General features: G+C 49.4%; 1 protein-coding gene across 1 annotated transcript; it reads left to right on the top strand.

Moving 5' to 3' along the window:
- Positions 1-1,552: 1,552 nt before the first annotated feature.
- LOC144107345 (uncharacterized) lies at positions 1,553-17,793 on the top strand. The gene is made up of 4 exons (XM_077640335.1): positions 1,553-1,660; positions 5,968-6,185; positions 9,516-9,727; positions 17,478-17,793. The coding sequence occupies exons 1-4, from the start codon at positions 1,594-1,596 to the stop codon at positions 17,752-17,754; spliced, it is 774 nt and encodes a 257-aa protein (XP_077496461.1). The 5' UTR covers positions 1,553-1,593; the 3' UTR covers positions 17,755-17,793.
- Positions 17,794-22,553: the final 4,760 nt, after the last annotated feature.

The raw sequence follows: 22,553 nt of genomic DNA on the forward strand, positions 1-22,553 counted from the left end.
CGTGGAAAGATTCCGATTCCTTTGTCTCAAAGTTGTGAACAATGGGCCGAGTTACGGTTTCCGGGTAGTTTAAAGTCGCCAGTTCCTTTCACACCGCTGTACTACTACATTAGCACTGGTAGTTCTCTGGCCGACACAAGTTCTTTTCCGAGGAATGCCCTTCATCCTTTATCCCTTCCCTTACGGCGCGGTTCAGGTGTCCAACGATATATGAGACAGACACTGCGCCATTTCCTTTCCCCAAAAAACCAATTATTATTATTATTATGACACCAGCGCATCTATTCTCTATTTCTGTGGCCGGGGACACCGCAGCCCCTAGAAGGAAACGAATCATCAGAGTGACGATTGGCTACAAAGCTGCTGCCAATGCACACCGGTGCATTGACGAAAGAAGGTAATTGCACTTTACAAGGAATATATATAAGATTACGGGCAGTTGAAAAACGTCAGGGCTCCTCTGCTTCCCTTTAAAGTAAAGAACAGCGTTTAGCTATCTTCAACGCTTGATGATTTCCTTGCGCTGATGCTCACTGGGGTTTATTTGTATAGTGCACGGCTGACGTGGCTAGTATGGTAAGTCCCGGTCTTCACGTATATGCCAGTACACTTCTAAATGGCCAACGTTATTGGCACATCCTCCGCTTTGAACATCTGTCTGGTAAGAGTGATACTTCAAGTCACCGAGTTTAGCGGTTCAAGGTTCCCAGATGCGAGCACACCCGCAAGCCCCAAATCACCTGATCGACAACACTAAGCCTTATGTCATCTAGTATTAAAGAAATATAACAAAAAAGTCGGTTTTCTATTAAACGGTCTTTACCAGATGGCGTCCTTAAGTGCCTATCATCATGTTGTCATCGGCTCAAAGCGGTTAAGTACAGCTCTTTCTTCTGTATGTGAGGAACCCCAGCTGCTGTGATGTTTATAGAATGAAAGCGTTGACGAGTGAAAAGTGACTAAAGAGTCATTCCCAAAATACGACAAAAGTTTTCGGTTGTCCTGAGGTAACGACATAGTTTTTTCTAATGTTGCACAGTTGGGCAACCGTCGCGACAGTGCTGACTATCTAGTACGAAAAGTAACAGCGCACAGTGCAGACAGCGTTGACGTTACGACAGGAAGTTTTGTTGTTACAGCAAGAATTTCTGTCCCTACGAAGAGGTCAGAACCCAAAATGTCGCAGTAATATAGCGCTTGACGACAGGAAATTTTCTGTCGTGTAATAGGGTTTCGGTTGCTCATCCGTATCAATTATTCTCCCTTTTAGGAAAATGAACAGTATAATGGAAATAACTACGAGCCGACGGCAGTGTGCCAATAAATTGAGGTGTAGCGAAAGTTGGCCTTTTGTTGCCCAACTGACTGGGTGCTACGCGGCGTTACAAAGGAACCGCTTGCGGGCCCTTTGACTGTTAGAGCCATTGACGAGAAATACACAAGACAAGTACGTAAATAGGAGCGGAAACGAGGTCTGCGCATATGTCGGCCGCGGAAAAAAAAAGTGAAACGATCTGTGGTCTGCTACTAATTGCGCCGACAAGGCCTGTTTGGAGCAGTCGCGCAGAAACCGCCGCAGCGGTGCTTTTCGGGATGGCAAGGTGCTTTCCCACGTTGCTGTTCATGGCTCTGCTGGCTACTTCAGGAGTACAGACCTCCGGTAAGAGGACTGATGGGGAGCGCGAGTATCTAGATTCCGCGTACTATCGTAACATTTGATGTTTGCATGATGTTTATACGATGATGCCTCCATGTAACTACACGTCTCACAATAATATGCTGAGGTGCGTCTATAGTTCGTGTCTGGGAGCTTCAGAGCGATTTGAAAATATTCATTCAACTTCCCAATAAGACCAGTCAGAAGAACCGTAGCAATAATGAATGAACGAACAAAACTTTACTGAACAGGATTCTCAAGGATGTCGTTGGAATCCCTGGTCCAGGTCTCCATTAAACGCTCCATGCTGTCCAGTCCTTTTCCGCCAGCTGTTTTGACAGTCTGAGTTCAAGCTGAACAGCCCGTCCTCCCACTGTTGAGGCGTATAGGGTTTTGTATACTAGCTATGTCTGGGCTCTTTTGACACGCCCATACCATGGAGTATAGGATTACTATATCGTTGAAGAATTGGCAGTTGGTCTTGTGGAGGGTCGGGTACATTTTATCCATGAGGTATGGATTGTGAAATGTATTGCTTTGAAGTATGCTGATGGGTACGTCGTTGTCTTTGATTAGCGATTTGTGAAAATGGAGGAATAGTCGCCGACACTAAGACTGTAATGTTATAGTATGTCATGACATAGCAGTAATGGTTCCGCCTTCTCACAAGTGTCTGTGTGTGGGACCCGGTTTGCAAGCTCTCGGGTAACGGCATGGGCGCTATTGTTTCCACGAAGAGACTCATGAGCAGGAATCAAAGTGATCGTTACTCCTGATATCATATGGTAGTTGTACCTTACAATTTTGTTGGGTCTGGCGCAAAGCTGACCTCTAATAAAGTTTATATTGGTGGCCTGTGAGTCGGAGTAATGACCGGTTTGAGCTGTGTAGTGAATGTAAGCGCTATGGCAATTTCGTCTGCTTTGTCAGGGTCTTTCGTAGCTATTGAGGTACATTTAATGACATTTACTGAATTGTTTACTGCTATATAACAGTGAAAAACAGCGCATTATGAACGAAACACAGATAAAAGAAGGCTCATTATGAATCTGCACCCACTTGCCCGAACTTCTGCTTTATTACTGTTCAGACATTTTGTCGTTAACATTTGATGCGGCATTCGTATAAAGAGCATTGGCTAATCTTCCATAAGTTTTATACTTCAATTCTTTTAGCACAAATTTTTCTCCAGTTACGACTCAAGACCTCCCAGCACCTTGTGAACAGGCTCATGATACTCGGAAGTTTTGGATTAGCAACTCAAGTTCGAGAAAAGGAAGAATTAAAGCAGAACAAAATGAAAGAGGTCAGTCTCATTGCTTAGCTGGCAATCGGCTGTGGCATGAAATGTGGCTTTTGCCTAAAAAACAGCAAACACAAAACTACATGGCCTGGCTGTCGCGTACTCATAACCGCCTTCTATCGTCTTTCTCTCTGCGATGTTCACGAGGAATTTTTTTCTACCGGAACTGGTACACGAAGGGCGAAGTCGCATACCAGCACGGTCACGTTGGCGCCAAGTAGACCGTAAAAAAAATGTCGACTGGTGACTGAGTCAACAACTCGCCGGTCTTAGGTTCCAGATGTCGCTGATCGCGGTGCCCTGTCTTGGCTCATTACTCCACAGCAATGGTCACAATAAATGCCAAAAGAAAAAAAAATTAGGCCAACTTTTCTGAAAATTAAGAAACGAAAACATTAGGCTCTCGTTAAAAATAAAAATAATAGCGATAGAAGGCTATTGGGCACGTAGGCCCACCACCCGTGCCGGGATTTGGAAGAAGAACTGGTGAGCTGACAGAGACACGGACTTGTGAAGCATGCGATAAAATAGAAACACTAGATCACTTTCTCCTCCCCTGCCGGCAGTTTTCTTCTCTGCGAAAAGCTTATGTGCAGATTCCCCTCGCCAGAATAGGGCTTCCTCTTTCTATTCCGGTTCTTTTCTCCTTTGGGGCAAGCGCCAGGGGATATGTCCTGAAACAAATGTGCATTATCTGCAAAATTTCATCATTGCGTCAGGGAGATCCTTTGTTAGTCATAATTCACAATTTTTTAGCACAAAATTCAACCTCGACTACCTTAAATGAGTCAATGTTTCACTATTAACTGACTCTACAAGGCACCCTGGCCAATCCCCCACTGTGGGTATGTGTCAATCAAACGGTGGACAACAAAGCCAATGGCTGTCTGGCAAAGCTGACTTGTCCGTCAGCTGGCCGCCGCTCTTACACATGGGGCTTCTTTAATAAATGTGAACCACCTTCAACACCTGGTGACTGCGGACATCTCGGGCATTCGAAAACAAGCAGCCACTCCGACTTCCCCTCAGCAGTCATTCCTTCACTACCTGCTGGGCCATGGGCACATCACATCGCTCGGGTCCCATTTTTACTTTCACGGCTTTGCCAACCAAGCCACTCGGTTTTACATCGCAAGAAGCGTCGTCTGCGAGGCCTATACAAGCGAGAACGTCTCTATACCAGCACCTCGCCTTGCCACCTCTTCAGCCCACCCTATACGATGACCTCAAGCCTGCCTGCACTGCGGTTTCCAACCCGCATGTAAGCCGCATTTTGAGCGTGCCAAGACGGAGCAAGCGGCGACACCGCTGTCTCTTGAGCAGTCCTCCGTCCCGATGCCTTCCTATCGTCGTCGCAGACTCGTTGTAATGCGCGTCTCAGGACCTGGCATCACCGGATTCGAACCAGTTTCCCGATCCCTCACCACACCCATGTGTCTCAACGGCTGAGGTTTTTCTGCGCAACGGAGAGGCGTCTATGGATTACTGTACCCCGACGTCACCTGTCGTCAACCGTAGTTGTGATGTCGAATCTTTATCACATGGAGAGGAGCTCACTGTGATAGTCCAGGCTGCTCAAGGGTACTGCACGACTGAGCTGAGCTGGGCGAGTTGGAGAAGATGCATCTTGAAAAATTCAGCGCACCAAATGGACGTGTACAAAGGAAGAAGACACAGGCGCCTACCTAATTGCTTACCTGGAATCAGTTAAGGAATCAGCCTTGTTTGCACGTGCTTGGCTCTGTTTATCGTGACTTGCTTTTCCAATCTTGTATCACAATATTTTTTTACCTTATCGTTTTTATTCCTATATGTTATGTAGCCTTCCTAATAAAGAATGAGTTGTGAGACAGCGCTCGTCTGTGTCTTCTCCCTTTGTACTCGTCCCTTTGCTGCGCTGAATTTTCCAAGATGCTGCTACAGGGGCCAGTTAGTCCGTGCAGCGGCATTCACAGCAACGCCAAGGGCCCGACTCAAGTGTTTTATCATCTCCATACCGCCGCAACCGAGGTCGCGATCTGCGCCCACCGACTTGTGTCTCCACGGATTTTGAGTACGGTGTCCGCCCGCAGCCTCCACCGTTTACGACAACATACGAAGGGCACCAATCATTCGCAGCCACGCGTTGTACACCTTTCTTTTCCTCAAGGACCTCCGCTCTTCTAAAGCTACGTGACCTTCAGGCACGGCGGCATCGCTACCACCAAGGCAGAGTCAATGTAGACGGCAAGCCAGACCTGAAACAGTCTCAACAGCCGTTGTCCACCCATCTTTGCCAAAGACGTAAAGGTGTTTGCATGTCGATTTTCCATAATGACTACAGCCCTCACCAGAGACCGCCGGCTCCTCTGTGTCATCCTGTCTTCACGCATGTGTTTTGCTGTTTGTCCGCCCGCCCTCATAACGACTTCCGACTTACCTCTTCCCAGAACAGTGGCACCCATTGACCGACCTCTACTGTTCACTCAAGCGCTACCTCCTGTACTGCGTTTTTGATTTCCCGTAATTAGCCATCGGATTACGTCCTGGACGCGCACTTACTGTAATCATGTGTAAACAGTTAGTACATACCCCCCCCCCCTCGCTCTCATTTTCCACCGAATTTGTTTTATCTGTCTAGTTTTATTTTTATCGACAAAAGGTCTAGGAGGGGGGTCCATGTAGCGCCTTCCCATGTGCCATGTTTTGGAAGACGAACAAGTAGTGTGCGCTGCCAAACAAGGCGTCTATGGCTGTCTAGTAGAGCTGACGCGTCCATAAGTTGGCCATATTTAAAAAAAAACAGCGTACTTTAAGACAAGGACAGAGGAAGATATAACGACACAGCGCTGTGTCGTGATATGCTTCTCTGTCCGTGTCTTAAGGTGCGCAGTTTCTTCCAAATTTGAACTACCAACTAACCCGTTCGACCACCCCTGTAAGTTGGCCGCCGTTTTCTTTATCACGTAGCCTGAGGTTGCTTCAGTAAATTATTACTTCTGATTACTAACACTTTTTCCTCTTTCAGATTGCGCCAAACTCAACATCCCTCCGGAGAGCGTACTACAAAAGCCAGTGCAGAGGTCGACGCTCAGCAGCGACAACGAAGCGAAAGAGTCCAACCATGCAGGAACACTACAAGGATCGATACAGAGTTCATCAGTTAGCAGCGATAACGACGAGAAAGAATCAGGAGAGGAGTCAAGGCCAAGCCCTGTTAGCACGGCGGACAATGTTGAAGAGAACGTGAGCCGCGTTCACTTTCTTACAGCGGTCGGTCGACTATACTGACTGCGTGGCACTGCAGTTTGTTCCAGCAGGGTCGAAGTTACGAAATCAATCAATCAATCAATCAATCAATCAATCAATCAATCAATCAATCAATCAATCAATCAATCAATCAATCAATCAATCAATCAATCATTTTATGAAGCTTGCAAAAATCCACCTTGGCGCAAATAAATTCACACAGACAAAACAAAAGGGATAAGGGGAGACAAGGGGCTAAACCAACTAGCCCAGCAACATGCCTTACTGAATCAGTCAGTCAGTCAGTCAGTCAGTCAGTCAGTCAGTCAGTCAGTCAGTCAGTCAGTCAGTCAGTCAGTCAGTCAGTCAGTCAGTCAGTCAGTCAGTCAGTCAGTCAGTCAGTCAGTCAGTCAGTCAGTCAGTCAGTCAGTCAATGAAATAGTTGGTCGAGTGGTGGGTCGGTCGGTTAGCCGGCAGGTGTTTCGTTGAAAGCAAGAGAGTGACATTTAAGTATGTCTGGATAAAACCAATTGCTTACGGACGCAGCCAACAGCTAATTAAGCGACGGCAGTTGAACTGGTTTTTAGGCACCTGAAAGCGCAATATATTAATCAGACATTTACCCTTGCGGCAAAGCAAACTTCGGTGGCATGCAGCTTGGTTAATACGAAACGCTGATGCCAGTCAAGGTGTTTAGTGACTCTGGGCAGGGTGTGGGATGTCTCTGGCCGCTCCCCTTTCCACGATCGCTGCCCTTAGTGCGTTAACTTAACAATGGGCGGAGGGTAGCCATGGGAGGGGGGAGGCAGGCGTACGCCGACGCCGCGAGACCATGGAACATGCTATATGCCGCTGTCGCTGTAAAATCAGTGGTTATGACGCTGTGCTAATGAAGTCCTCCTCAGGGTGGCTTATTCCGTTGGCATAGCAAATCAAAGCGCCGTGGTAATGTGATCTCGGCGCATGCTTGAAGAACTCGGGACCGTCGTCACGGATCCCCACTCAACCACATCGGCAATGCTAATAGCCACAATTAAGTGCTATTTCTGGATGATTCTATAAATGTAGCATGATAAATCACGGAAGGCGAGGTGCTGCAGGCGACACGGGGTCGTGAGGTCAGGGAACTCAGGAAGGAATGGGGCCATGGTTGGCCCAGGCGTGGGCTAAAAGCGCATACTTGTCCTGTAGTTAGTCTAACTCGGTCACTAACAACACAGACCAACGCTTGTGTTAACGCGACCGCGTTAAGGGCTCGTGTCGCAGAAAAGCCGGTGTCGTCGGTGTCGGCCGTGAGCGAAAAATTCCTCCTCCTCCTCCTCGTGAGCGAAAAATCCCTCCTCCTCGCAATGTACGCCACTGCCCCAACAGATGGCGCGCGACTGCAGCGCCCCCTAGAGTCACTGGAAAAAATTTCAGAGTACCGCAAAGGTCGGGATTTGACTGGCAACACTGGGCGGCCACCGCCATATACCTTCCAAGCCGACTGCGTCGCAGGAAGGCCGCCGGGTTGGAAGAGCTCGATATTCGGTGAAACACCGGGTCGAGTGTCGACTGAAGTACAAATACTTTGTGCCCGGAGATGATGGTTGCTAAGAACGAATAGAAAATGTTATTTTGTGCGAAGTAATGCAGCTTGTGCTTTTGGGCACGAACATCGTGGACCGCCGTCGGCTTGTTTTCAGTGTTTCCAAGGAGGACGAAACAAAAAACCTGATAGTGTCAGAGGCACGTACGTTCATTGTATAATTTCACAAGCTAAATCGGATACATTTTATTTAGTTTGTAATCGGATACCGCGCGTTCTCGACTCTGCCGTACGACTTTGTCCGCCGTATGCAGGACACACTGTGACTGCTGTGTGCGCACCGGTGTTTGGCCGTGATCGTAAGCCGATCTGTGCACAGCAGGCGTAAAAACCAACTTCGATGGCCATTTTGCGCAATACATCTTGTGGAAGGCCAATATGAGTCATTTGCGTGATTACAGCAGCCTCTGTACACTGATAAGTGAGAGTTTGCTATTGCGACTTATGAACGCGGCTGTCTAGTGCGTTCATAAGCGGCTGCTCTTCCGAGCTTATTTATGACTGCTTTTATTGACAGCGATCGCCGCGGTCTGCGAAAAACAAACGCCATGGGTCGATGTGACTCGAGGCGAGAGCGCGCTCACGTGCGCGGAGAAATCATGCGAGTACTTGGCGCACGTGAGGACGCGGAATTGTCGTGTGACAAGTGTGCCTTCGCGTGCCACGAGCACGGAATAATCGCGTGTGCTGAGCAACAAACGCGTACACGTGTACCCGCGTCAAGTGTGCAAGGCGCGAACGATCCCTGCAATGAACTCCTATTTTCGTAGCATCGCTAACACCGCGTGCACTTCGCTTAAATATCTTCTAAAACAGTGCCGAAAAGCACAAACAAGGTGTACTTACCTCGCACACGCGGGTGTTTTGTGTAGGCTTGAAGTTCTCCCTGCTGATTCTGTGTAACCACGCAGAACGACGCTCGCGGTCATTTATCAAGGTCGGAATCGATAAAAAAGTCTTTCCAGACTCGATTCGTTTGCTGCATTCGAAGGCGTAACAGCAGCCAGGCATGATTTTCTTGCAGTCAAACGCGAGGGCGACAATCGGAACACAAGAAACCTGCGCTGCCTGCGCTCTAACTCAACCGACCCGCCCGGCGCTTGGAAGGTATATGGCACCCCAAAGTCACGTGGTGCGGTTGGGCCAATGAACGCGTCGGCGGCGAGGGGCAAACGAATGCGATACTCTGAAATTTTTTTCCAGTGACTCTAGCGCCCCCCGCTCGTCTCGTTCGGGCGCAGTGGGGCCATGCGGGAACGCAGGAATCACGCGGTAAGCGGCGAACAACGCAGCGCATATCTAAAGCGCGTTCACCACGAAGCTTGCGGCTTGCTGCCCGTTCTTTTGGCGCTGAAGCTATGCTGGCATTCGTGGCATCGGGTTTGTCGAGAACGATGTGCCGACGAACTACGACTGCAACTTGAGTCCCGCGCGATTCGGCCAGGCGTCTGGCAGCGCTTCTACGTGGTTTGCCGCTCCGCGTGTGCGTTTCACCGTACGTAGCAGAGCGATTTGTCTAACGGGCAAGGCGTCGCGCCGAACGGGCGATGGCGTTCCGTGGATTCCCTAGCAGTGCTGCAACACGCTGTCCTCCAATTATTTTAAAAATTACTTTTGGCACCAGCCCTTATTTCTTTACAGTACAATTGGCACGGTATGTTATACGCAAGCTGTACAGACAGAGGCCATTTGCTTATTAATTTGTGCCTCCGTATAATTAATGTCGTCCTTCGTGGCAGATTGTTCGCAAAGAGGCACCGCTCATCCGCGACATCGAGGAGAAGATGCGAGAAGGACGCGAGACGGAGCGGAACCTGACGGCCACTCGTGACGTCATCCGCCGAGAGATGGACGGCGGTGGAGGAACCGGAGTCGCGGAGGGTGAGGACCGCGACCAGATGGAGAAGCGACTCCGGGAACTGGACGGCCACATTGGACAGTTGCACTCAAAGTGAGTCTCCACACACACTGGTTGAGGCCACGCGCGTACACTCCCAGAATCAATCAATCAATCAATCAATCAATCAATCAATCAATCAATCAATCAATCAATCAATCAATCAATCAATCAAGAAAAACTCTTAGGTGATCCTCGTTGGAACGGTTGAATGCGTTGGCATTTTCTACTGCTGCTGATTCTGTTGTCATTTTGCATTAAAGGTATTACGCGATAGCGTTAATGGGCCAAAGCTCATCTATGCGAAATTGGTCGCTCTCTACTTTGCATCTAAAGATCGCTGGAAGTCCTCATACCACTCCTGGCGAACTGGTTCAGCGGTTAAGAGATGCGCCACTGTCCTACGATGGCAGGTGCTTCCGCCGGTGGGACTTGTGCGACCCAGATTATTCTTCCCTGGCAACCCTCTCGCGACCTATCAGTTTAACTGCCACCTGCAAAGGTGCGCAGTTTTCTCACAATCCGGCGGGAAGGTTGTCAAGATGACATCACATGGTCAGGTGCGAGGTCCGTTTCACATGCTGCGACTGGAGCGAAAATATTCGTCCCAGTCGGTAATGTCGCAGTGCAATTTTCGGTCACTGCTTCCACATGCAACCCAGCGAGTTCGGTCGTAGCGACGCGCCGTGTTGCTTGATGTTTGCATCGGCAACCTATGACTAAACGCGACAGTAGCGCAACACAGAGTTTGTTGACGCAGTTATAATGGACATGCTTTTAGATGCAAGGCAATATTTCCTATGTTTTGATTAGAAGAAAGTTTGAAAGTTTTGTTTCTCCCGCGGCAACAGCTTCTCACATGACCCCACGTCACACTGCCGTCTCAGCGCTTCGGACTGGCCAGCCGCAAAGCGAGAACACCAACGCTGCAATTGAATTCCAACCGGGCGGAAACCCGCTTCATGACGTCTGTGGCTAGACCGACGCTCGCTCCTGTCGCAGGCCGACGATATTCGCAGCGTCGGGAGGCGAAAATCGCCACATGTCAAGCGGGCCCGACTTGTCACACGTGACGACGGTCGCCATTCCCGCTCGGACACTCGCGGTCCCCATTTGCATAGTGTATTGTAATGCTAATGCATAACCCGCCTTTTTTTTTACAAGGCCCTCTGTGCATGCGCGCCTATTCTCTAGCTTCACTGGAGTTCCCGGGTTCGAACCCGACCGCGGCGGCTGCGTTTTTATGGAGGAAAAACGCTAAGGCGCCCGTGTGCTGTGCGATGTCAGTGCACGTTAAAGATCCGCAGGTGGTCGAAATTATTCCGGAGCCCTCCACTACGGCCACCTCTTTCTTCTTTCACTCCCTACTTTATCCCTTCCCTTACGGCGCGGTTCAGGTGTCCAACGATATATGAGACAGATACTGCGCCATTTCCCTTTCCCCCAAAACCAATTATTATTATTATTATTATTATTATTATTATTATTATTATTATTATTATTATTAAATGAAACCGCGTGCTCCTATTGCGCATGCGCAGTTAATGTTAGTGAAAGGCGCATGCGACAGATGGCGGCAGCTGCTAAGCATGCACTTGCCACTTCATAAGCGCAGCTCGGTTCTCGTGGAACCAGATGGCGCCTGCGTCTCGCACGTGCACTTGTTTTTAGTCAGTAGCAGACGAATCTTCTCCACTCCGTAGACGGCGCCACGTTGCGAAAAAGGCGGATTAATGGTTGCTCCCGAGAGGTTAATAAATAATGTAAGCACTGTGAGTGACCTTCATCTTCATCTCAGCGTAATCATCATCAGTCATCGGGTCGTGCGAAGAAGACGAAGTGTTGCTAAGCTGTGACTAGTCGGTAGCTGCTGCTTCGGCCTACCTGAAGTAAAAAGGTGAATTTGCTGGTGCGTTCTTCTGCCTCACAAGTGGTGGAGGTGACTCCTGATCCCAGCGTCCTCAACGCGGCACCCCCTGGAGCTCCGTTCCGGTCGTGTTCTTGGCGGCACAAACCGCCATGGCGCAGTCACATCCCCCTGCTCTCACCGTTCCGGCGCCTGTAGCTACCGATGGGCATCCCACGGCTGCCCATGCCACCTCTGCACCACTGACGTCCCAAGGTGCACTTGCTCAGCACCATTTGACCCACCCAACTTGGTCAGTTACCTCACGTCAGCGCGACCCTCCGGTTTTCGCCGGTCTCCGCGGTGACGACGTCGAAGACTGGCTACAGCAGTACGATCGGGTGAGCGCTTTTAACGGTTGGGACGCTTCTATGACAGCTACTCACGTCTCATTCTACCTGAGTGACGTGGCTAAGACGTGGTTCCTCAACCATGAGGACGCCATTCCTGACTGGCCTCAATTCACGACACAGATCCGCCAGATATTTGGAACTGTTGGTGCTGGTCCGACCTCTTTTCAAAGAAGCTAGAGACCCGTGTGCAGCTTCCAGGAGAGACATACACATCATACATTGAGGACGTACTCGCCCTTTGCCGGCGAGTTAACAATGGCATGGTCGAGGCTGAACGTGTCGGACATATTTTAAAAGGAATTGGCTCTTTTGCCTACGCAGCTCTAGCTGCCCAAAATCCCGTCACGGTGGCAGACATTCGTGCCACTTGCCAGCGACTTGACTATCTACAGTCGCGCCGCCTCAACAACACCTGGGATCCGAGCCAAATTCCCGAAACTGATCTGCGCACCATCATACGATCTATAATACGGGAAGAGCTCCACAATGATATTTCGTCGGTTCCTGCCTTCTCACGCCCACCTGCTCAATCTACTGGGTTGCGTGGCATTATCAAGGAGGAGCTTACTTCACTCAATCGTCCCATGGCTACAGAACCACCAGCCCCTCCCTACGTTCCGACGTATGCTGAAGTCACTGCGGCTCCTCCTCCTTGTCCTCCTGTCCATCACGCGCCCGCCCCACCCAGCCTCGCCGCCCTGTCCCCGCGACCACCGGTGTATGGTAATTGGCGGCCTCTCCCACCTCGTCCAGTATGTTTCTACTGCGGAATCCGCGGCCATGTAACACGCGTTTGTCGCCGACGACTGCGAGATGAGCGTGCGAGCTATGGGTACGTTCGACGTGACGACGCCTACCAGCTTCCTCCTCACCAGTACTACACCGATAATGACCTCCGTCCCTCTTCCTCCCCGTCGACTTCTCCTGACCGGTCTAGGACAGCACGGCCATCGCGTCGTCGCTCCCCGTCACCCTTTCGCCGGACTTCGTCGCCCCTTCGCCCTCCATCTTCAGCTTCTGCCCGCCAAACGGAAAACTAACCTGTGCAGTTTCCGGAGGTAAAACTGCACCGCCTGTCGTCGCTCCAATTCCTCCTCTGCTCCCATCAAACATGTTGACTGTATTCCTTGAGGGACATGAACTGGAAGCTTTAATTGATACCGGCGCCGCTATTTCTATTATGAAACTTGACTTGTGTTTAAAACTGCGAAAAGTGCGCACACCTTATACCGGTCCTCCTTTACGTGCTGCAAATGGACAGAATATTAACCCTTGTGGAGCGTGTACAGCCCGAGTCACCATTGATGGCATCTTGCACTTCATTGAGTTTGCTGTCCTATCCTCCTGTGTCCATCAACTCATCTTCGGCTGGGATTTCCTCCAAAACGCCTCAGCAGTCATTACGTGTTCCCCTCCCACTATTGAAGTCACTGAATGCAACATTCTTGCCGATAAAGAACCACTTTCTTCCCGTGTAGTTATGCTTGCCGATCACGTCCTCTATCCGGGCACCGAAGATATTCTATCTGTGACTTCTGACGCCGTCACCGATGGCGACGTCCTGATTACACCCAGCCCTCGTCTCCTGTCAAGAGGTATTATCATCATCGTGTCCCTTCTTCGCTTCTCCAGCGGTTCTTCTCTTCTCGCCGCATTCAACACCACATCAGAGCCCATTCTTCTGCGACGCGACTCTACTGTTGCATCAATTGCTTCCGCCCAGCCTGTCACACTTCTTCCCATTTCCACCTCCGATCGCTCTGATTCATCCCCTGCCTCGCTCAGTGCAGCACTTCGCCACACGATCAGCACCGACCTGACAACAGACCAGACAGACGCATTGCTCGCTGTATTGAACAAGCACGCAGACTCGTTCGACGTCAATTCCGGCACACTGGGTCAAACCGCTGCAGCAACGCATCGCATACTCACCGACGGATCAAGCATAGTTAGACGCCGGCCTTATCGTGTTTCTCCAACCGAGCGCAAAGTTATTCAGGAAAATGTTGCTGACATGCTTGCACGCAACATCATACGCCCATCGTCTAGTTCCTGGTCATCGCCTGTTGTGCTAGTGCAAAAAAAAGACGGTTCGGTTCGTTTTTGTGTAGATACCGTGCTCTAAACAGAATAACTCGTAAGGATGTGTATCCCCTCCCTCGAATTGACGACGCCCTCGATTGTTTGCAAGGTGCCCAATTTTTCTCCAGCCTTGACTTAAGATCAGGCTACTGGCAGATCCCCATGAATGAAGATGATAAAGAGAAGACCGCCTTTGCAACACCGGACGGTTTATACGAATTCAATGTAATGCCTTTTGGACTCTGCAACGCTCCTGCTACATTCGAGCGTATGATTGACACAGTTCTCCGCGGCCTCAAATGGAAAACATGTCTCTGTTACTTAGATGACATCGTCATTTTTTCTTCGTCATTTCCTGATCACCTTACTCGTCTCGATGAAGTTTTGACAGCACTTTCAGCGCTGGCCTACAGCTAAACACGAAGAAATGCCGTTTTGCATCAAAATCCATTAAAGTTCTTGGCCATCTCGTAAGCAGCGAAGGAATTAAGCCTGACCCTGAAAAAATCGCTGCTGCGCTGCACTTTCCCCGTCCAACTCGGGTCAAAGATCTCCGCAGTTTCCTCGCTTGGCATGCATCATACTTCCGCAGATTCATCCGCAATTTCGCCTCTATTGCCTCACCTTTACATGCGCTTCTTCACAACGACACGCCTTTCATCTGGTCTCCTGCTTGCGAAGAAGCATTTGAAACTCTGAAGCGTGCTCTGACTTCGGGTCCCGTCCTCTGCCATTTTGATGATAAAGCACCGACAATTTTGCACACCGACGCCAGTAGCCATGGCATTGGCGCTGTCCTTCTGCAACGCCAAAACACCTCTACAGAAAATGTTGTTGCCTATGCGAGCCGAACTCTGACTTCTGCGGAACAAAACTACACTATTACCGAACAAGAATGTCTCGCCGTCGTCTGGGCTGTTCAGAAGTTTCGTCCTTACCTGTACGGCCGTCACTTCACAGTCGTCACTGACCACCACGCCCTATGCTGGTTATCCACTTTGAAAAATCTGTCCGGTCGTCTCGGGCGGTGGATCCTCCGCCTTCAAGAGTACGACTTTACTGTCACTTACAAATCGGGCAAGAAGCACAAGGACGCCGACGCTCTCTCTCGTTGCCCTATTGCTTTGCCGTCGCAACCCATGTCCTCGCATTCCTCTCCTGTCCCAACGGAGTCAAGCCATTTAAACCCTACAGTTATGCAGTCTTTGACCGCCGCCTCTATTGCTCCCATGCCAGATATACACTGCAATCTTGCTCACCACCAGAGTGCTGACCCTTACTGTCAAAAGCTGATTGATAGTCTCAGCGGTGTTCTTCGACCTCCAAATGCCCGTCTCCGTCGTCGGCTCAAAAATTTCAAGTTACAGGATGGCACATTATTTTGGCACAACTACAGCCCACTGGGCCACACATGGGTTCCCGTAATTCCTTCTTCCCTGCGTCCTCAAGTTCTACAAGCCTTCCACGACGACCCCACCGCAGGTCACCTTGGGTACCACAAAACCTATGACCGCATCAAACGTCGTTTCTTCTGGCCTGGCCTTTCAACCTCAGTATTAAAATACGTAGCGTCTTGCATCCCTTGTCAACGACGCAAGCGGTCTACGTCGCCTCCTGCCGGTCTCTTGCAACCTCTCCCATGTCCTTCCACACCTTTCGAAGTCGTCGGAATCGACTTGTATGGACCCCTGCCCTTGACTCCAGCTGGCAACCGCTGGGTCGTTACTGCCGTTGACCACCTCACCCGATACGCTGAAACCGCAGCACTTCCTTCCGGCTCCGCTTCCGAAATCGCCAACTTCTTCCTCCACACCATACTTCTTCGCCACGGCGCCCCTCGCCTCCTCCTTAGCGATCGTGGCAAGTCGTTCCTCTCCACCGTCCTCGCCGCAGTGCTTCATGCTTCAGGCACGGTGCATAAAACTACATCTCCTTACCACCCTCAGACCAATGGCCTCACAGAACGCTTTCATCGCACCCTTTCTGATATGCTATCCACCTACATTCACCCTCAGCACAACAACTGGGACTCTTTACTCCCCTTTGTAACCTTCGCCTACAACACTGCCGTTCAACGAACCACCACCTACTCTCCGTTTTTTCTTGTTTATGCCCGCCATCCTACCTTCTCCCTCGAAGCATCTTTCTTCACAGCTTCTACTCCTTCTGCCGCGCCTTCCCACGAACAGTTCGTGTCTCGTATCGCCCACTGCCGTGATCGTGCCCGCCTTCAAACTGAAGCCACTCAAGCTTCCAGGAAAAGCACGTATGATGCGACTCATCGCTCAGTGTCTTTCCGCCCTGGAGACGAAGTGCTACTCTGGACACCTACTCGCATCCCCGGCCTGTGTGAAAAGTTTCTGAGCCGTTTTATTGGCCCGTACACGGTTCTGGAACAAACTTCCCCTGTAAACTATCTCATCACACCTGCATCGCCTGTTCGCGATCGTCGGTGTCGCGGCACCGAGATTGTGCACGTGTCGCGCTTGAAACCCTTTAACCGCCGACCTTAAGATTTAATTTGCGACCAGGATGGTCGCTTTCGTTCGGGAGGGGGAATGTTGTAAGCACTGTGAGTGACCTTCATCTTCATCTCAGCGTAATCATCATCAGTCATCGGGTCGTGCGAAGAAGACGAAGTGTTGCTAAGCTGTGACTAGTCGGTAGCTGCTGCTTCGGCCTACCTGAAGTAAAAAGGTGAATTTGCTGGTGCGTTCTTCTGCCTCACAATAATAATAATAATTGGTATTTGGGGAAAGGAAATGGCGCAGTATCTGTCTTATATATCGTTGGACACCTGAACCACGCCGTAAGGGAAGGGATAACGGAGGGAGTGAAAGAAGAAAGGAAGAAAGAGGTGCCGTAGTGGAGGGCTCCGGAATAATTTCGACTACCTGGGGATCTTTAACATGCACTGACATCGAACAGCACACGGGCGCCTTAGCGTTTTGCCTTCATAAAAACGCAGCCGCCGCGGTCGGGTTCGAACCCGGCCGCGGCGGCTGCGTTTTGTGCAGGCTGCGCTTCCCCAGCAACGACCGCGGCGGCTACGTTTTTATGGAGGCAAAACGCTAAGGCGCCCGTGTGCTGTGCGATGTCAGTGCACGTTAAAGATCCCCAGGTGGTCGAAATTATTCCGGAGCCCTCCACTACGGCACCTCTTCCTTTCTTCTTTCACTCCCTCCTTTATCCCTTGCTTTACGGCGCGGTTCAGGTGTCCACACCCATATATGAGACAGATACTGCGCCATTTCCTTTCCCCCAAAACCAATTAAAAAAATAAAAACAAGCGCAGCCTGCGTCTAAGGTTCGTTATAATCGAGGCTGCCGCGCGTGACGGTGACGTGGACATGTGTGACGCTTGCACAGACCCTTCGAGTGCTATCGCACTGCTAAATAAATCAATTAGCCATCTCTGATAGCACGTCTATTGAGTTCTCGTCCACTGACTCTGCTACCGCAGGAACAAGGTGGCGGAGGAGAAGTTTCGCAAGTTCATCGGGAGCATCGACTCCGGCAAGATCCACGACCAGCAACAAGCGCACGACCGGCTGAGAGACATCTCCCACTTCGTCGACACGGGGGTGATAGGCAGCGTGAAGGGCTCCAAAGTGGCGTTCGGAGGCGTGGTGAACCTCTACAGGCGCATCAAGGGGGGCATCCGGCACATATTCCACTCGCTGCTCGGCTTGAGACAGCCGCAGATGACCGCCGGCCTCAACTTGCTCGCTGGCATCTGACCAAGCGGTGTCAATAAACGCGCGTGGCTGCCAGAACAAAGGAGAAGTGAGCGTGTTTGATCTCGTTTCTGTTACCATTGCAGCCAGATGCGGTGAGCAATGTGATGTCACGTTCGTGTGAGTAGGAAACTAATAATGCTCCGTGAGATTGGCGAGGAGCCGTGAACTTTTTTTTTGGTCTTTGTCACTCCTCGTCAGTGTCTTTCGTACGCTGCCTCACGGAAACTCGCAGTAACCCTGAAATGATTTCGAGGGGCATATTCTAGTGCAACAGATCTGCAGAGGTGATCTTTGTGGGTATTCGAGTCCAATTTCAAAGCTCCGACTAGCAAGTCAGCTGCCGACAGCGGATTCCGGGACTAGGGGCCCCGACCACCCGGCTCCTGCGAATTAATAACCTAAATAAAAGTTTTGTGTCTCTGTCTCTCTCTCTCTCTCCGATTAGGGCGAGGCTCCTCCATCTGACCGCTGACGCATTCGGGGTAGAGGACGACCGGTGAATGTGTGTCGCCCTAATCGGTAGCGAGGTACTGCGAGCAGCGATTTAAAAAATGATTTCTAAATTATAGGGCGCAGGCAGAGCTTTCAAATTTGACTCGAATACCCGAAAAGGCCACCTCTACAGACCTGTTGCACTAGAATATGCCTATCGAAATCATTTCAGGGTCTCTTGAAGTGTGTTCGACGAACTTACTTCCCTCAGCCCGCGCATAATTCACATTGCCAATGCGCACACATTTCATACCGCTGCTTCTGGAATCAGAATAAACAAGCCTAAAAATGAAGGTGCTGCTATGTTCTAAAACAGCCTACACTGCTGCAATGTGCCTTTTAAATTTGCAATAAACGCGCTTAGCAGAAAGAAAAATTCGTGGTGGTTTAGCTTTGGTTAAACCTGGAGTGACGCGATAGCTACAGCTGGCCGGGTGGAACTTGGTCACGTGACAAACCACGTGACGAACCACGTGATGAGCCGCGCCGCCGGCAGCTGTTCCGAACCGCACCACGTGACCAACCACGTGACAGCGTGGCGGCGCAGCCACAGGGTACCGTAATGTAGCTGCCGCTACAAAAAATGTGCTGTATATTCGCTGCACGCGTAATTTTGACTCCAACAGTAGGAATAAAAATTAGCTGCGGTTTAACTACAGCTGAACCTGGTTAGAAAGCGAAAGCTGTGGGGTATTGGGCAAGCAGACGCGGCTTGGCGTCTGTAACGTTGAGTGTGTTCCGCACACTGGACAGGCAGCGCGCCCACCCTGCCACCCTGGGAGGTGGCAGTTAAATTAATGGTTGACTGCGAGAGATCGTGTACCTAATGAACGCGGCGGCCTATTCTACCACCCTCTGCCGGCGAATCGAAAGGTCAAGGTCAAGGTTTAAGTGGTGCGACACCATGGTGGACCACATATGGTAAGGCCTATAGCCACACTTGACCTCTGACTCACTTCAAGGTCAACCGGCAACGCACGGTGAAATCGGCTTTACCTAGCGTAGTGAAGCTTTCGCTTCGAAATATCCCCTCGCATCCCCCGCCCCACTGACGCGATGGAAAGACGACTAGAAACATTTATAAGTTGTGACGCCTGGCCTTCGGATGCGTTCCATCGGTGTGAGGACAAGCCCATCGGATATCAAAGAAACTGTGGCTTTCTCGTCCAATCACGAATGCACTACTCATCCACGTCACATTTTATGCCGGCTGATCTTTTAGATACATATTCAGCAGTGGTGGTTGTTCTTAGCTTCTCTTTTTTCCATGAACGACTGCAGCCGAAAGAAGCTCGTTGCCTTCAAACAGCTCCAGCCATGGAACAGCGCAAATTGGCGCGAGTGCATAAAATTTATGGTGAAGGTAGACACAGACACTAATGGATATGGATTTGGCTATGTCCTTTGTTGGCCTCTCGTCGGCGTGACTTGCGTCGAAGACAATGGAAATTACAGGCACTACGGAATACCACTTGCAGCCTAGAAGTCGAAAGCTGATCCCACGCCCTTCTTTTTTATGGCGTTTTGTTTTTAATTTCTTGTTCTATGTTCGATATGCGAAAAAAATACGATTATATGCCATTTTGCTTTTCAGGCGTGGGATCCATTTAATGCTTGCATATGCTTGTAATATCTGATTATGACAGCACGGTGGAAATTACTGCTGTAGCTACAACTCATGACTTTCTGAAGGACCTGCTGTCAAGAAATGAAAATAACAGCTTGAAAACTTGTGGGCACTTCTAAATATCTTCAGAACTTGATTGCTTTGTTAATTGCCCCGGATATCATTTCTCAATGATATTTTCATTCGCCGAGTGGCTGTAACTCTGAAATGAAGTGAGGATTACGAAGGCGAATTTCACTAACTGGAAGCTTCAGAAAACTTGGCCTTCTTATTGAAGGTCGGCTCCCTGACAGTTTTGAGCTCTTAATCCTTGGAGCGCAAGGACAGATAAGCTGAACAAAATATTTCAGAGCTGGATTGATGCTCGGGGGACAAGTTTGAGAACTGCGCTTATGGCGCAAAACGTTAGCTGTTTTGCCAGTGGGTGCGTGTTGAACTCAAGATAAGGTCACCAGTAGAGGCACAAAGACAAGTACACAAGAAAAGAGGATTAGATACGAGCAATCTTTCAACTGTGGATTATTGGAACATGCATTGCCGCACAAAACATCCGACGAATGCGCATCTTAAGCTGCTCCTATGGCGTGTATTGACGTCAGCTTTGATCCTTAGTATCTACCCGACAGGTAGGCACATTGCTTGTTCGTTAAGCTTATGGGCCTATCACTGCGCTCAGAGTGCAGCAGAAAATTACCAAAGGGAGAATTTGGGTACTGAAAGAACTGCGGTTTAGGGGGAAAGCGTTGAAGAATGCTGTTGTTCTGAGGCAGTGTTTCATCAGTTCGATCCCACTTTGCTGGCCTGTCGTTCTCCTTTGACTTATGCTCCGTGTCTATGCGCTAGTTCCTGCAGGCCACGTAATAGTCGCGTATGACCGTTCGAATAATTCCGTATGTTTTCCCTATGGCTCTTAGAGAAATGATAAGGCGCATATAGAATCTCTGAGGACAATGGCACAACACATACGGAGAGGTGGCAATACATACGCACGCAATATGACGTCCGGTACTTACGTAACGTGGAAACCCTAGCGCCACCTTGCGGAGAGGATATAGAAAATATACGGAAACATTATGGAAAGAGAACGAATTTGCATATGTTTTTCTTATCACTGGGATTTCTGTATTGCAATATACGTTACGTGTGGATCGTACGGTATCATATCAGTTGCGCGGGGGTGAAATTCGTTGAAATATATGAGGGCGGATTTACCTCTGCTTTTATCTTGATTGTTATTTACAGCGTCCACTGATGCAGTAATAAAAATAGTAGTTTCTGAGGGCAGGAAATGAAGTGTTTTTTGAGGAGACGTTGAAGACACATTAGTTTCAATGCGTACTTAGCAGTTAGGAGAGAATACCACATATAGTGTCTACTATGGGGTGCATCTGTTCCTACATTTGACGCCATTTTTAAACCTTTTTGGTTGTCAAGAAAATTAATTAGAATCCGTTACCACTCTACAGAAATGCGTGACTATACCTTGTTTTATAACTATATAACTTGTTTTACCACCTCATTTCTAGAAGCTACTGGTGTGATTGTCCTACAAGAAGGTTTAGTGCTAGCCTGGCAATCGATATTTGCTGTCAAAAGACGATTAGGAAGCAAAAACAGGAACAGCCAAGGGCCGCATTTCGTAATAACTCTTTTCAGTATTCATTCTCGTTCACTAGAATATCATCGGTAGCTACCACCTGTTAGGCTACGGCTGATAAATATCAAATAATGCCATTTTCTAGCTCCGTTATCAAAGTCTGGGCAGGCCAGCGGTTAAGACGCGAAAGAATTAATAAATAAAAGGAATAGCAACAAATTAGGACGCCCGATAATCTTAAATTCGGCAGATATTTGCTGAGCGGCATCACTTTAGCACGATGAACTTTGAAATGAAAGAGAAGGAAAGTGGGAAACCGACAAAAAGAAAAAAGGAACAAAGAAAACTCCTCACGCAAACACACTATGCTAATTGATTCCGCAGCACAGATTGTTGCTTCTAGCAAGTATAGCACAGTTTTGTGCTCAGACGGGCTAACTGTAGCTTTGTTACTCTGAACGACTCAAAGGTTTGCCGCGCGCAGACCAGCTTCAGGGTGGGAAGCAGAAGAAAAGATGGCGCTAGCAGCTCGTTTTCTTTCTTTTTTTTTGCGCAACACCTGCCCTCGTTACCCTTGATTTGAGCACGCCGCCGTCCTTGTATTGTAGACTTATGAGCCTCTCCCCAGTTCCAAGAAAACCAGCCGCTGCTGGGCTTTCAGTGGTCAACCTGCTTTTTTTTTGGCGATATATTTATGCTTTCTCGCCTTCTTGCTGTCTTTATTTCTTCCGCGACAAGACCTGTGGACTACAAACATTTCCGCTTATTTATGTGGTCATAAAAACACGCTTTCGGTCACGTATAGGTCTGCCTCTCCAATTGTGTGCAGTTCAATGACGGATGAATGCACAACGACCACTACTGCTCCTCTTCCGAGCGAGAAAATAGTTCCACGCTTTAGCAGTCTCAAGGCATGAATCACATCAGACTTGTGAGTTCCTTGAACGTAAGCCTCTCGAACGATATGTTATATGGGAGATGACAGTGATGAGGAAAGCTAGACGAAATGCGCCCGCACTCTGTGGCGAAGTAATACTGCGCGATGAAGTTCGTTCTGTAACCTCATTGGGTGAGGGGCGCACT

This window comes from Amblyomma americanum, chromosome 10 (genome assembly GCF_052857255.1).
Source record: "Amblyomma americanum isolate KBUSLIRL-KWMA chromosome 10, ASM5285725v1, whole genome shotgun sequence".
Taxonomy (NCBI): domain Eukaryota; kingdom Metazoa; phylum Arthropoda; class Arachnida; order Ixodida; family Ixodidae; genus Amblyomma; species Amblyomma americanum.

Coding starts and splice junctions, on each gene's coding strand:
- LOC144107345 (XM_077640335.1), top strand. CDS start 1,594: ATGGCAAGGTGCTTTCCCACGTTGCTGTTCATGGCTCTGCTGGCTACT. Junction 1,661..5,967: donor TTCAGGAGTACAGACCTCCG/GTAAGAGGACTG, acceptor TTCCTCTTTCAG/ATTGCGCCAAACTCAACATC. Junction 6,186..9,515: donor CGGACAATGTTGAAGAGAAC/GTGAGCCGCGTT, acceptor CCTTCGTGGCAG/ATTGTTCGCAAAGAGGCACC.